This window comes from Palaemon carinicauda, chromosome 7, assembly GCF_036898095.1.
Source record: "Palaemon carinicauda isolate YSFRI2023 chromosome 7, ASM3689809v2, whole genome shotgun sequence".
NCBI lineage: Eukaryota > Metazoa > Arthropoda > Malacostraca > Decapoda > Palaemonidae > Palaemon > Palaemon carinicauda.
Genome location: NC_090731.1, coordinates 13,937,881 through 13,953,193, shown reverse-complemented (window position 1 = coordinate 13,953,193; position 15,313 = coordinate 13,937,881). Strand labels below are relative to the sequence as shown.

The 15,313-nt window shown below is 34.3% G+C and overlaps 1 protein-coding gene across 3 annotated transcripts in view; it reads right to left on the bottom strand.

Moving 5' to 3' along the window:
- Nucleotides 1-246: 246 nt before the first annotated feature.
- Nucleotides 247-15,313, bottom strand: part of LOC137643859 (facilitated trehalose transporter Tret1-like) — a 17,966-nt gene continuing 2,899 nt past the window's right edge. Inside the window, exons 2-6 of one of the 3 annotated variants that reach the window (XM_068376589.1) lie at nt 11,854-12,224; nt 4,196-4,331; nt 2,088-2,482; nt 1,672-1,824; nt 247-1,261 (exon numbers count right to left, since the gene is read on the bottom strand). In XM_068376589.1, coding sequence (XP_068232690.1) covers nt 560-1,261; nt 1,672-1,824; nt 2,088-2,482; nt 4,196-4,301 — 1,356 coding nt within the window. In that variant the 5' untranslated portion in view covers nt 4,302-4,331; nt 11,854-12,224 and the 3' untranslated portion in view covers nt 247-559. The remainder of the gene's footprint in view (nt 1,262-1,671; nt 1,825-2,087; nt 2,483-4,195; nt 4,332-11,853; nt 12,225-15,313) is intronic. The other 2 variants (XM_068376588.1, XM_068376590.1) reach the window with 2 other exon arrangements.

Sequence of the window (15,313 nt, the reverse complement as noted above, 5' to 3'; positions counted from 1 at the left end):
AAAATCTTAATAAAACTGATAACAAGGCATCCTCGAAACTTATCATAAGGTAGAAAGTGATAAAAGTAAACCTTACGATTTTCATTAGGATTGTTGTTTGCTGATTGTGGTTCCAGGGCAAAAAATTAATCAAGGTATTTAGTATAAGACAAGAGGCTTTGCACCTATTAGTTAATAGAGTGCCCGCAAATATTTGTTGCTGTGCGAGCAGTTACAACCAGGAATAGAGTTGAATAAAAATATGTATCAAGTGTGTCTCTTATTTTGTGCATACATGTTTGCCTGTACATTTCTGGCATCGTATTTTATTACATATGTGTCCAAAATTGCAATTTCTTTTGTAAAAATTATGTATAAAATACAAGACACGAGTAAATGAGTATCTTATAATATATGAGCATTATAAAATTTCTGCGAGGTACTCTTTACAAATTGGAAAAATTCTTGACATAAATATGATACTAATCATCTATTCATATCATGAGGACACACCAGTATACAATAAAAAATATATAAGTGATATCTAGACATGGGTACGAAAAAGACTGGTCCCGCTAGCCTAATTCGAACCACTGAGTTCTTCAGAGGCCTCATCAGAGGCAACATTGATGAGAGGTCTCCTTGAAGTCCGGGTACTGAAGATCTCTTGCAACTGGTGAAGCGTCCGACCTCGGCTTTCCGGTAAGATCACGAAGGTGAAGATGCTCGTCAGGAAGTTGGCCCCGGCAAATAAGAGGAAACTCCCGCCCAAACCCAGTGTTGCCATTAGTTCCGGAAAGAGGATTCCCACGAAGAACTGAGAAGCGCAAAAGCTAAAAGTGCAAATGGATGCTCCGATAGCGCGGACTGGCGTTGGTATCAGCTCTCCCAGCAAGATCCATGGTATAGGTCCTACTCCAAGACCGTAAGCCAGAACGAAGACCAATACTGCTACTAGTGGTACCCAACTAGTTCCTGGAATGTCAGCGAGGAGGAATGCCCCGCCAGTTGTTTGCGCAATGCCGCAAACCAAGAAGGTACCAAACAGAAACGGTCTTCGGCCAAGTCTATCCACAAGAACAGATGATGTGGCAGTGGCGAGCAGACGTACAATCCCGACTAGGATTGTGCACGTGAACACATCAATATCAACGCCAGCTTTCTGGAATAGGTACACGGTGTATGAAAACACTGCCAACTGTCCTCCCAATTCGCGCAAGATGAATATAGCTACGAGTAAGATAACTGGTTTGGCATGGTAGTCTACTTTCAGTTGCTTTATCTGAAAATAGAAATAAAATCGTTTTATAGCTGGTAAATCAAAGAGATGTTAAGTTATAAAAATGAAATAATCATAAAGATGAAAAAATGGTTTTTAAAAACATTAATACAAAAAGACTAAAGTTGAATAAGTATTATGGTTAGTATTCCTTACATAAACCATAAGCGAATGAAGTAATCTGCAGATTTAATTATCATCCACAATGTACAATATGTAATAAGAGAAGGAGGGGAAGGCTAAAGTTCAGATGGATATATAAATTATTGAATGACATGAAGGAAAAGGGTCTAAGAGAACAGGATGTACAGTACAGAGGAGCATGGAGAAGGCTGACTAGAAACAGATAGCCCATATACAAATTGGAAAAACTGAAGGCAAAGAAGAAGAAGAGAAGAATAAGAGTACTGTACCTGATCCATTACAGTCGTTTGTGGGTGACTCATTATACTGGTGCGAATGCTGGGAAGTTCATCCCTTGCCACATTTTTCCTGGGATCCCGAAGTTTCTGCAGTGCAACCTCTGCCTCCTGTAACCTCCCTTTTCTCACAAGCCAGAAGGGTGACTGGAAAATTTATATGAAGTTTAATGTTAAAATGGTTCCAGTTACTTTTCTTGTTTCTACCATGCAGAATAGTGGTGGAAGAAGCAGCTAATTTAGTTACAAAATAATGGAAATTAGAAACTAAATGACCTTCATTGATCTTTAGCCATTTTCTACATTCTTGAAGAGAATTGTTTGGATCGATTTGTTGGCCAATATTCAAACGGAAAAGAGAAGAAACTCAAATATCCTAAAAAGTGCAATAACTCGAGTGCCTTTCTCACCTCCGGTATAAGAAGAGACAAACAAAAGAGCGGCAGGAACGGCACTGCGCACAGGCCCGTAACAACCTGCCAGGGGAGGACGTAAGACAAAACGTACACCACCAGGACCCCGGAAGACACGACCAACTCCGGCAGGCAACTGAGCATCCCCCTTAGGTCCGGCTCCACCAGCTCCGCCAGCAGGGGATTGGTCAGCGTGGTGAACACGCTGGCTATGAATCCCCCGCCCAAACGGCCGATGTAGAAGATGGCCAAGTTGGGAGCGAAGCACTGCAGGAGCCAGAAGCCCGACGCGGGCATCAATAGGAGGGAGAGCAGGAGTCTTGGGCCAATCCATTCCATCAGGGATCCCGCCAGGATGTTGGTCACCATTCCCATGATGCTTGTGCATGACACTAAAGGGGGGGGGGGAGAGATCGGTTATATAGGTCAAGATTAAGGTCATCCTAGGATAATGAAGATGTTTAGGTCATCCTAGGATGATGAAGATGTGGAGCTGAGAGCTCTTGGGGAGACTCAGTGAGGTTTATAGGCACCATATTTTTGTAAAATTCTATTGAACACTTTTCTAGCCATCTTGGCACTTCTCTAGCCTTTTATATACCGTTTTGGGCATTTTTATAGCCTTATTATATAGTCTTAAACAGTTTTCTAGCCTTCCTAGCCCTTCTCTAGCCTTTTTTTTATACCGTTTAGACTTTTCTAGCCTTCCTATCATTATTATTGTTATCATTATAATGATTATCATTATTAAATTTCTATTCTTATTAATATTAATATAACAAAAAATCAGAAAACAAAAGATAATCATTGTGGCTATGGGCCTATTTACATGTGAAAGATATAATTTCTGGAATGACCCTATTTTCTTAAACTCTTAACAAAGTTGGAATCCTCATTTCGTGTTATGTGGATAACTTTTGATTATAAGTAATTACTTAGATAATGAGGAAAATGGTGGTGATTTAAGCATAAAGTTTCCACTTATGTATAAGTGTCTGATATGAAATTGAGATGAATAATTATGTAAACTTTTATTGCATTTCCTTAGCAGTGAGAGAGAGAGAGAGAGAGAGAGAGAGGAGAGAGAGAGAGAGAGAGAGAGAGAGAGAGAGAGAGAGAGAGAGAATCAAAAATATTTATAAAGATAAGAAAATAAAGTTAAAACTGAGAGAGAGAGAGAGAGAGAGAGAGAGAGAGAGAGAGAGAGAGAGAGAGAGAGAGAGAGAGAGAGAGAGAGAGAGAGAGAATAAAAAATATTTATAAAGATAAGAAAATAAAGTTAAAACTGAGAGAGAGAGAGAGAGAGAGAGAGAGAGAGAGAGAGAGAGAGAGAGAGAGAGAGAGAGAGAGAGAGATGATAACATATTTATAAAGGTAAGTAAAAAATAAAGTCACGATTAAATCAGGCAAAAATCCAAAATGCACAAAATGCCAGACACGGATAAATTTGTCCTTTCTCGAAATATTTTCACATATTCTTGCATATAATAAAAGAACGGCTTTAGAAGAGGCTGGAATAAGTCTTTCTAAAGTTATATTTGAAAGATTTATTTTAATGTCATTACTGTTCTTAAGATATTTTATTTTGATTGTTCATTACTTCTCATATATTTTATTTATTTCCCTATTTCCTTTCCTCACTTTCATATTTTTACCTGTTATAGCCCTTGGCCTTATAGCATCCTGCTTTTCCAGCTACGGTTGTGGCTTAGCTAATAATAATAATAATAATGATAATGATAATAATAATAATAATAATAATAATCTACTACTACTACTACTACTACTACTATCAATAATAATAATATTAATGATGATAATAATAATAATAATAATAATAATAATAATAATCTACTACTACTACTACTACTACTACTATCAATAATAATAATATTAATGATGATAATAATAATAATAATAGTAATAATAATAATAATAATAATAACTGTACTACTACTACTACTACTACTACTACTACTACTACTACTACTACTATCAATATTAATAAAATCTTCTCTGGATAAATATTGTCTGATGCAAAAACAGTCAATCAATCTTTTATTTTAGTTATTATAAAGAAAAGATAAAACAAAAAACAGTATTACCAATCCATTTTACGTCATCGTTAGTAATGTTAAAGGCAGCTGAAGTATCATTTTGAAGATCTGGCAACACTGCAGGCCAGCCAGTGACGACCCCAGCTTGAACCATACCAGCCGATACTATGAAGCCACAGACTACCTGTAAATTAAATTAATTTAACCTACGTAAATTAAGTATATTTAATTGCGAATAACGAAAACTCTTCGAAAGATAAGGTAATTAGGAAATAACAAGGCTAGATTAATTTTAATGCTGTTACTGTTCTTGAAATATTTAATTTTAATTGTTTATTACTTCTCTTGTATGTTCCTTATTTCCTTTTTTCTCTGGGCTATTTTCTCTATTGGAACCCTGGGCCTTATAGCATCCAGCTTTTCCAACTAGGGTTGTAGCTCAGCTAATAATAATAATAATAGTAATAATAATAATAATAATAATAATAATAATAATAATAATAATAATAATAATAATGAATGAATGAACAAAAAGAACTGGAAATATCCAATCCATGAGGAATACAAGTTCACTTAAAGATCCCAGAATAAATAAAACCACAAACTACCTGGAAATTGATTTAAATATATTTACTGTGTAAATTCAGTAGAATTTATTGAGAATACAGAAAATGAATTCGAAAGATATGGTACTAAGGAAATAGTTTATTATTATTATTATTATTATTATTATTATTATTATTATTAGCTACGCTAAAATCCTAGTTGGAAAAGCAGGAGGCTGTAAGCCAAAGGGACCCAACAGGGAAAAGTAGCCCAGTGAGGAAAGGAAACGAAAATGAATTCGAAATATAAGGTACTTAGGATATAGATTATTATTATTATTATTATTATTATTATTATTATTATTAGCTAAGCTAAAATCCTAGTTGGAAAAGCAGGGGGCTATTAGCCAAAGGGCTACAACAGGAAAAAAAGTAGCCCAGTGAGGAAAGGAAATACATAAACTGCAAGAGAAGTAATGGACAATAAAAATAAAATACTTAAAGAAAAATAACAGCATTCAAATAAATCTTTCATATATAAACTACATAAAAACCTCAAAAATAATAGTTATATATTTGATGTTAGCGTGTAGGCCTAGTCCAGGAAAGAAGGTTTTGTATCTGAAAAATCTATCCAGCTTGAACTGTATTCTTTACTGGTATACTTCATGAGTGAAAAGTTCTTTTTATAGTCTGCAAATGTTCAAAATATCCTTGAATTTCACGGTTGTGTGTAACATTAACATAATCTGTTAAATGAGGACACCTAGAGAATCTCTCATAGTGGTAGTCTTCAGCCTTGAGAGCAGTACATCCACCTCTTCGCTGGCACTATTTGGCAGTTATTTTGTTAGTAACAGTTCCAGCTATTTTCCCAATCGACAAAATATGGTAACCCCGTTCAGCAGTATTTTCTTCAAGTCAGTTTTCTTCACCTTCTACTTCCCCCCCTCTCTCTCTCTCTCTCTCTCTCTCTCTCTCTCTCTCTCTCTCTCTCTCTCTCGGAAAAAAAACACCGGAAGATGCATTGGCAACTCTCTGGTGGATATACGAAGTGCCTCACACTGAGGGACCTGGGGGAACCCAAACAAAATCAGGCAATAAGGTAAGGTAAGGCTCTCTCTCTCTCTCTCTCTCTCCTCTCTCTCTCCTCTCTCTCTCTCTCTCTCTCTCTCTCTCTCTCTCTCATTTTGTATAAAAATCTATCCAAACATGCCAACCTCATGAGAAAGGATCTTGTCAGGTACACAAGTTCAAAGAAATGAACTTTTAATTCCTCATCTGATGCACGTGCCAAGCAATACGATCTAAGAATCATTTTAAACTATAACGGGAAGCTGTGTTTTTTTTTTACGTCGATTTTACTGATGCGCACCCAACAACTTTAAAAGAGGAAATGAAGGAGATAAGAAGCGACCAGCGAGATCTGAGCATCCACGACATAAGGGGATTACGTCACTGGCGGGTTCTTCTTCTTCTTCTTCTTCTTCAATCATGTGACATGAGGGAAAGTCGACCTGTCGCGTGATCGGGGAAAAGAAGACGGATGAAAACAAACGTAAGGATTCACTTAGCTCGTGGTCTATGACTCACAATATGGGGGTCCAAGATGACGAAGATGTATTCAAAATGAATTGCCTATTCATTCCGTTTAAATTGCGACGTTTCCCCTGTGTATCAAGATTGTCTGGAGATGCCAGATATGGAATAAAACTAGTGATGGTAATCAGCTTTTAATACATTATCAATTTTCCCAGTTATGGAATGGAACTGTTAATAGCAATCAGGGCTTCAATAAACTATCTTTCACAATTACGAAATGAAACTAATAATGGTAAATCAGAGCCCCAATAAACTATCATTATCTGCTACAATTGTTCTTTAAGCTCTCAAATGTCACAAGCTCACCAGCATGACAGCCACTCTTCCAAAAGTTGCCAGCAGTTAATTAAATTTTACCTTAGTTTTGAAACAAAACTCAACCGTGATCATTTTACTATATATATATATATATATATATATATATATATATATATATATATATATATATATATATATATATATATACCAAGGCACTTCCCCCAATTTTGGGGGGTAGCCGACATCAACAAATGAAACAAATAAAAAAAGGGGACCTCTACTCTCTACGTTCCTCCCAGCCTAACAAGGGACTCAACCGAGTTCAGCTGGTACTGCTAGGGTGCCACAGCCCACCCTCCCACATTATCCACCACAGATGAAGCTTTATAATGCTGAATCCCCTACTGCTGCTACCTCCGCGGTCATCTAGACGAAGTCCTTTTATTTATTTCTTTTTAATATTACTTTAACTTCCGTTCAACACTTGGCCACCCAGAATAAAGTTCACGAAAGATAACGAATCACAGAGAGAGAGAGAGAGAGAGAGAGAGGGGTGGGGGGGGGGACCCTACACCGGAAAAAGTCCAGGTTACAATTGAGATCCGAGCTCAAATTCAACTCAAATTAACCCTAACCTTAACTCCAAGTTAGTACATAGTTGTCACGCAGACTTCAAATACGCCTATGGTCTAAATTGATTCTGGGAAAGGCAAGCTGCTTTCGAGAAATAAGCTGCCGTGACGAAGGTCTGCACTCTCAGGGTTTTTCTAGTTAATACTATTAACCTGAAAGCTAATGTGCAATTTCAACTGGAAAAGCCTCCTGGCTAGTACAGTGGTCACGTGTTCGCCTAGCATTCGCATGGTAGCAGATCGATCCCAGGTCGGGACTGTGAGTTTAAGCTGCTTACGGGGAGGGGGGGGGAGGTCACTGATGTGTTTGCCTGGCTGGCGTTCTGGTGAGTATCTATTCTAATGAAACGGGAATTTAAACCAGACACTTTTACCTTTAATCGGCAATCAGCCCGATTCGGAAAAAAAAAAAACAATTGCATAAAGTTTGAACTTTTAAAGTTTCAGAGATTCAGCCGTTCAACTGGGAAGATTATTCCTAAATAAAAGTTTCAGAAAACTATTTAATACTAAGCCGTACGCAATAAGTAGGAGGAGGATCCGAATGCAGAGGATGGTCGGAATTATGAAAATATTCAATTCAGACAAAATGAGCTGATTGAATGCCAAAATAATTGAAATCAAGAAGATTTGCCCAACAATTTGATAAGATAATCAGCTACTGAAGAGAGGACTGGATGATTATTTTCAAAATAGCAGAGTAGGCCTACGAGAATATCTATATAGGTATTATATTATGGATAAGGATATAAAAAAAATTCTTGAGTGTCACTCTCAATATGTCGATTTTGTGGTCATTGAGACAAAATAGTATCTCTTCTGCAATGACCACAAAATCGACATATTGTAGGCCTACTTGCTCTTTTGTTATAGTTCTTTTTTCCATTTTTTTTACTATCTAAACTATAACCCTAGTTGGAAAAGCAGGAGGTTATAAGACCAAGGGCTCAAACATGGAAAAATACCCCCAGTGAAGGAAAAAATAAATGAACTAAAAGAGAAGCAATGAATAATTCAAATAACACGAATAAAGAACAATTAGAAGAAATCCCCATAAAGTCAACCACATGACATTAAAATAGCCAGGATGTAATCAAAGTTGGTAACCTGATATTGGTTCTGTGGAGACGTTTCCTCTCCAGCGAACGATGTTTTCCAAGAAAACGAGATTAAAAACTCGTTGGCTGGATGAAACTTCGGTTATCAGACTTCACAGCAATTTCCGGTGGTCTGGTATATCTCTGTTTATGTTATTTTTTTTTTTTTACTAAAGAATAAAGCGTAAAATATCACATGTCAATCTTACTAGGCCTATACGTTTTGATAAACATAAACAGGGAGACAGGCGTAAAATATCACATGCTAGTTTTACTAGGACTATACGTTTTGATAAACATAAACAAGGAGACAGACGTAAAATATCACATGCTAGTTTTACTAGGCCTATACGTTTTGATAAACATAAACAAGGAGACAGACGTAAAATATCACATGCTAGTTTTACTAGGACTATACGTTTTGATAAACATAAACAAGGAGACAGACGTAAAATATCACATGCTAGTTTTACTAGGACTATACGTTTTGATAAACATAAACAAGGAGACAGACGTAAAATATCACATGCTAGTTTTACTAGGACTATACGTTTTGATAAACATAAACAAGGAGACAGACGTAAAATATCACATGCTAGTTTTACTAGGACTATACGTTTTGATAAACATAAACAAGGAGACAGACGTAAAATATCACATGCTAGTTTTACTAGGACTATACGTTTTGATAAACATAAACAAGGAGACAGACGTAAAATATCACATGCTAGTTTTACTAGGACTATACGTTTTGATAAACATAAACAAGGAGACAGACGTAAAATATCACATGCTAGTTTTACTAGGACTATACGTTTTGATAAACATAAACAAGGAGACAGACGTAAAATATCACATGCTAGTCTTACTAGGCATATGCGTTATGACAAACATAAACAGTGAGACAGATCCTTTGAGTGAATCCATAAGGATGGTTGTATAAATACATCATTGATTGCTTACCGCCAATAATAGCTAAACACTTTTTTATATATAAAAATGCAATAAATATCAACAAAAAAGGCTTTTCAAATTGACTGTTATGGCCCTCATATAGTCGACACACTTGAACCAGTGAAACCTGTTCCACAAAGAGGAATTTTTTTTTTTTATTAAGAAAATATACAGTTTACAAGTTCATTTTTACAAATACATATTTATATAAACATATAATTTATATTTTGATATTGGTTTACAAAGAGGAATTGAGGTAATCTAAATAAAAGAGATGTTAAAAATAATGTAAATATCCATCCTGCCGGAAGATAGACCTATATAATTTCTACGCAGCGCAATAGATTTGGACGGGAGATATATAATTTATACGCAGCACTATAGATTTGATATATTCTTTAACAGTTTATAAGGAATTATGGATATGCGTAACAGTGTATATTATAGCCGTCCGGTTTCTAAGTAACAACACCGACTAAAAGGCACGAACAGGATATCTTATTCAATGATGACTAATTAGAGGGCTGTTCAAGTAGCAGATGATCACAGGGTATTATTATTATTATTATTATTATTATTATTATTATTATTATTATTATTAGTATTATTATTATTATTATTATTATTATTATTATTATAAGCTCAGCTGTAACCGCAATTGAAAAAGCAGAATGCTATAAATAAAAGGGCTCCATTATCATTATTATTATAAGCTAAGCTATAACCCTAATTGAAAAAGCAAGATGCTATAAGCCCAGGGGCTCTAACAAGGAAAATATCCCAGTGAGGAAAGGAAAAGGTGAAAATAAAATATTCTAAGAAGAGTAACAACATTAAAATAAATGTCTCCTATATAAACTATGAAAACTTTAACAAAACAAGAGGAAGAGAATTACGATAGAATAGTGTGCTCGAGTGTACCCTCAAGCAAGAGAACTCTAACCCAAGGCAGTGGAAGACCATGGTACAGGGGCTATGTCACTACCCAAGACTAAAGAACAATGGTTTAACTTTGGAGTGTCTTTCTCCTAGAAGAGCTGCTTACCATAGCTAAAGAGTCTCTTCTACCCTTACCAAGAGAAAAATGACCACTGAACAATTAAAGTACAGTAACCCAAAGTGAAGAAGAATTCTTTGGTAATCTGTTTTGTCAGGTGTATGAGGACAGAGGAGAATATGTAAAGAATAGGCCAGACTATTCAGTGTATATGTAGGCAAATAGGAAAATGAACCGTAACCAGAGAGAAGGATCTAATGTAGTACTGTCTGGCCAGTCAAAAGACTCCCATAACTCTCTAGCGGTAGCATCTAAACAACAGGGAAAATATTCCAGTGATGAAAGAATTTAAGGAAACAGATAGAACTCTAACCCCAGACAGTGGAAGACCATGGTATATGTTATGGCGCTACCTTAGACTAGAGAACAATGGCTTAATTTTGGAGTGTCCAAACCTAGAGGAGCTGCTATATTGGAGAACAATACGTATTAATCTGTCATCGAAGAAAAGTTGTATTGGTTCTCTCGCTCGCGATGTATAAAAATAATCCATCAAATTATCTATTCTTATATTCAAATCGTGTATCTATTGTATCTTTTATGAAGGTATACATACGATCTCTCATTGTCTTGCATTGAAAACGTCAAAAGATTTATTTCTTAAATAAGGTTTAACGTTGTTATCTAAAGACTCGCAAAATCTGAAAAGTCATTCCGTACCTTGCAGATGAGACGAGGTACGAGTAACTTCCCTGTGTCTTTTCGAACATGATATTCCGTTTTCAAAGTAATTCAGTGTTTAGAAATATAATTACAGGCATCAACTCCAAATAACAACGGTTACAATCATCTGTAAGTATCTCTCTCTCTCTCTCTCTCTCTCTCTCTCTCTCTCTCTCTCTCTCTCTCTCTCTCTCTCTCTCTCTACACGACGCACTCTAATTAACCAAGGCAATTCCAGGCACAATATTTTGATACAAAATATTTCTTTAATTAAGAGAAGGTAAGGGGAAAAAGTTAATCTCAAATTACTTTTAGTTATTCCATTCTTTTAACGATTTCGATATAAAACAACGCTATATTTTAAAATTGTGATTACTTGCCATGTATAGCAAGGAAAAAAAGATTACTAAAAATAGAGAAAAACTGCAAAACATGAACACCTATTCTTCAACAGGAGTGCATGACACTAACAAGCAAAAGATTAGAGATAACCTCAAGTAGGAAAGTTCCCGTTTCCTAACTGTTCACTCCGTAAAATAAGTTTGCGGCCACTCTATTGCATTATACATAAGTGCAAAGCTTCTAAGCTTATAATTATTATTATAATTAAGCTGACTTTACCTGTCCCATAAATAAATTAATAATGAAATTCTTAATCTTTATTTTCATCCCATTCTACCTTGAAATCAGTTGGGATAATACCTTGTTATCATCAGTTTTGGAAATTATGGTCAGTTTGGACTTTTCAAATTCTTCTTTCATATGCATTGTCCTACTTATGTATGGAACCAGATCCCTGCTAGGATTTTGCAATATAACTACGCTTATATCTTGTTTTATTGACTGTCCTAATTTTGGTCAAGAAAATAAATAAGAAATAACCTAAATCCATATTCACCTGTTCGCAACCTCATCTTACTTGTTTCAGTGTTGCTGAGCAGCATGTCCTGGGTGGCGGGGGTCCCGGGGGATCTTCTTCCATTGTTTTTCTTTAGGAAATTATTATCCTTTAGTTGAAATCTGCTTTGTTTTATTTTTATCCTCTTTGTCTTCAAATTAGGATTTCACATCTGTAGCACCGTAAAGACTACCTAGTCCTAAAGCGGAACGAACGTGAGGCTATTGTACACATAAATGTCAGTGTCATAATTTTATTTATTTTTTTTATTTTTTGATCTAAATGGATGCCTCTCGATTTCAATATGGCGGTCAACAGATTATAAGACCCATTGATCTTGAACTCAATAGCATTTGAGGTGACGTATTTATCTGAAAAGAAGAAAAAACAGTATATAAGTTTTCTGGTTATTTACGACCACTACTTAGTATTTAAAAGCATTATTATTATTATTATTATTATTATTATTATTGTTATTATTAGCCAAGCTACAACCCTAGTTGGAAAAGCAAGATGCTATAAGCCCAAGGGCTCCAACAGGGAAAAACAGCCCAGTAAGGAAAGGAAATAAGGAAATAAATAAATGATGCGAATAAATTAACAATATATCATTCTAAAAACAGTAACAGCGTCAAAACAGATATGTCCTATATCAACTATTATATATAAACTATTATATTTGTACATTTGCGCAACAAGATTATCTATAGATACTAGATTGCACGATTTATCACAGATTAAGATAAATCTCTCTCTCTCTCTCTCTCTCTCTCTCTCTCTCTCTCTCTCTCTCTCTCTCTCTCACACACACACATATATATATATATATATATATATATATATATATATATATATATATATATATATATATATATATATTTATATATATATATATATATTTATATATATATATATATATATATACAGTATATATGTAGGCCTCTATATATATATATATATATATATATATATATATATATATATATATATATATATGTAGGCCTATATATATATATAAATATATATATATATATCTGTATATATACTTATATAATATATATATATATATATATATATAAGCAAATGAAACAAATTCACAGCCAGACCATCTCACTTAAATAGAGGCAAAGATAAAAGAAATATACAATATATTCACGTGAACCGCTACGCTAGAGAAATAATAACCGTTGAAAAAATATTAAGATAACATAAAAAACGATACAGATAACCTTCACCACAAGAGATTCTATTTCGGAGTCGCATGTTGCTAAGAGAAAGTTCCTCAATGTATACCCGTGTGTACGAAGGGGTTGTGAGAATCGTCAATAATAATAATGATAATAATAATAATAATGATAATAATAATAATAAAAGTAAAAATAATAATAATAATAATAATAATAAAAGTGAAAATATTAATAATAATAATAATAAAAGTAAATAATAATAATAATAATAATGGCAATAATAATGATGATGATGATAATGGTAATGATGATAATAATAATAATAATAATAATAATAATAATAATAATAATAATAATAATGATGACAATAATAATAATAATAATAATAATAATAATAATGGCAATAATAATGATGATGATGATAATGGTAATGATGATGATAATAATAATAATAATAATAATAATAATAATAATAATGATGATAATAAAAATAATAATAACAATGATAATAATAATAATAATAATAATAATAATAATAATAATAATAATAATATTATTATTTTTAACAATTTCAATAATAATAATAACGATAATAATTTTAATAATACTAGCAATTCTAATAATGAACTACTAAAAAGAAGAAATAATGTAATATAGTATTGGGATATCTGATACTAAAATACGAGGTATGTTGTGACGAGATGGAAGAGATAGCCGAAAAAGGGTACAATCACTATGATTGGGGCCAGAAGGAAGGTTTAAGCTCACGTAACCTAAGAGGAAAACAATGTAAAATCAAAAAGATGCAATGAGTTTAGTAAAGGAAGTTAGTCTTTCTCATATACTGCATACTGGACGCATGAGAATCAATCATTATTATCGTCATCATCATCATCATCTCCTAGGCCTATTGACACAAAGGGCAAGAAAGGAGGTTTAAGCTCACGTAACCTAAGAGGAAAACAATGTAAAATCAAAAAGATGCAATGAGTTTAGTAAAGGGAGTTAGTCTTTCTCATATACTGCATACTGGACGCATGAGAATCAATCATTATTATCGTCATCATCATCATCATCTCCTAGGCCTATTGACACAAAGGGCAAGAAAGGAGGTTTAAGCTCACGTAACCTAAGAGGAAAACAATGTAAAATCAAAAAGATGCAATGAGTTTAGTAAAGGGAGTTAGTCTTTCTCATATACTGCATACTGGACGCATGAGAATCAATCATTATTATCATTATCATCGTCATCTAGGCCTATTGACACAAAGGTAGTAGGTTGGCCAGGGCACCAGCCACCCGTTGAGTTAATACCGCTAGAGAGTTATGGGGGTCATTTGACTGGCCAGGCAGTAATTCAATGGATCCATCTCTCTGGTTACGGTTCATTTTCCCTTTGCCTACACATACACTGAATAGTCTGGCCTATTCATTACAGATTCCCCTCTTTCCTCTTACACCTGACAACACTGAGATTACCAAACGATTCTTCACCCAAGGGGTTAACTACTGCACTGAAATCGTTCATAGGCTACTTTTCTCTTGGTAAGGGTAGAAGAGACTCTTTAGCTATGGTCAGCAGGTCTTCTAGGAGAAGGACACTCCAAAATCAAACCATTGTTCTCTAGTCTTGGGTAGTACCATAGCCTCTGTACCATGGTCTTCCACTGTCTTGCGTTAGAGTTCTCTTGCTTGAGGGTACATTCGAGCACACTATTCTATCTTATTTCTCTTCCTCTTGTTTTGTTAGTTTTTTTAATATTTTATATAGAAGATATTTATTTTAATGTTATTACTCTTCTTAAAATATTCTATTTCCTTTTTTTTTCTTTCCTCACTGGGCTATTTTCCTTGTTGGAGCCCTTGGACTTATAGCATCCTGCTTTTCCAACTAGGGTTGTAGAGTAGCTAATAATAATAATAATAATAATAATAATAATAAAAAGGCCTCGGTTAGATTTCGCCAGTCGTCTCTATCTTGAGATTTTAAATCAATAGGCCTACTCCTCCAAAGTAAAATAGAATTTATATAAAGACAAAGAAATCAAGAAAGAAGTGGTTTACTGAAAATGTCTTTTAATATTTTCGGTGGCAAATCTATCCTGAGTGAAAATTCCAATAATTCACTTGACCATGGTTTGAGTATTGTCATCTTAATTCATTATATAAAAATTTGCTGCCTATTAAACTCTGTATTCCTTATTTGGGTATCAATCACTCTCACAGAGTTTTCCTACTATTGACTATCCTTTGCATTTAGATCTTCGCAGACT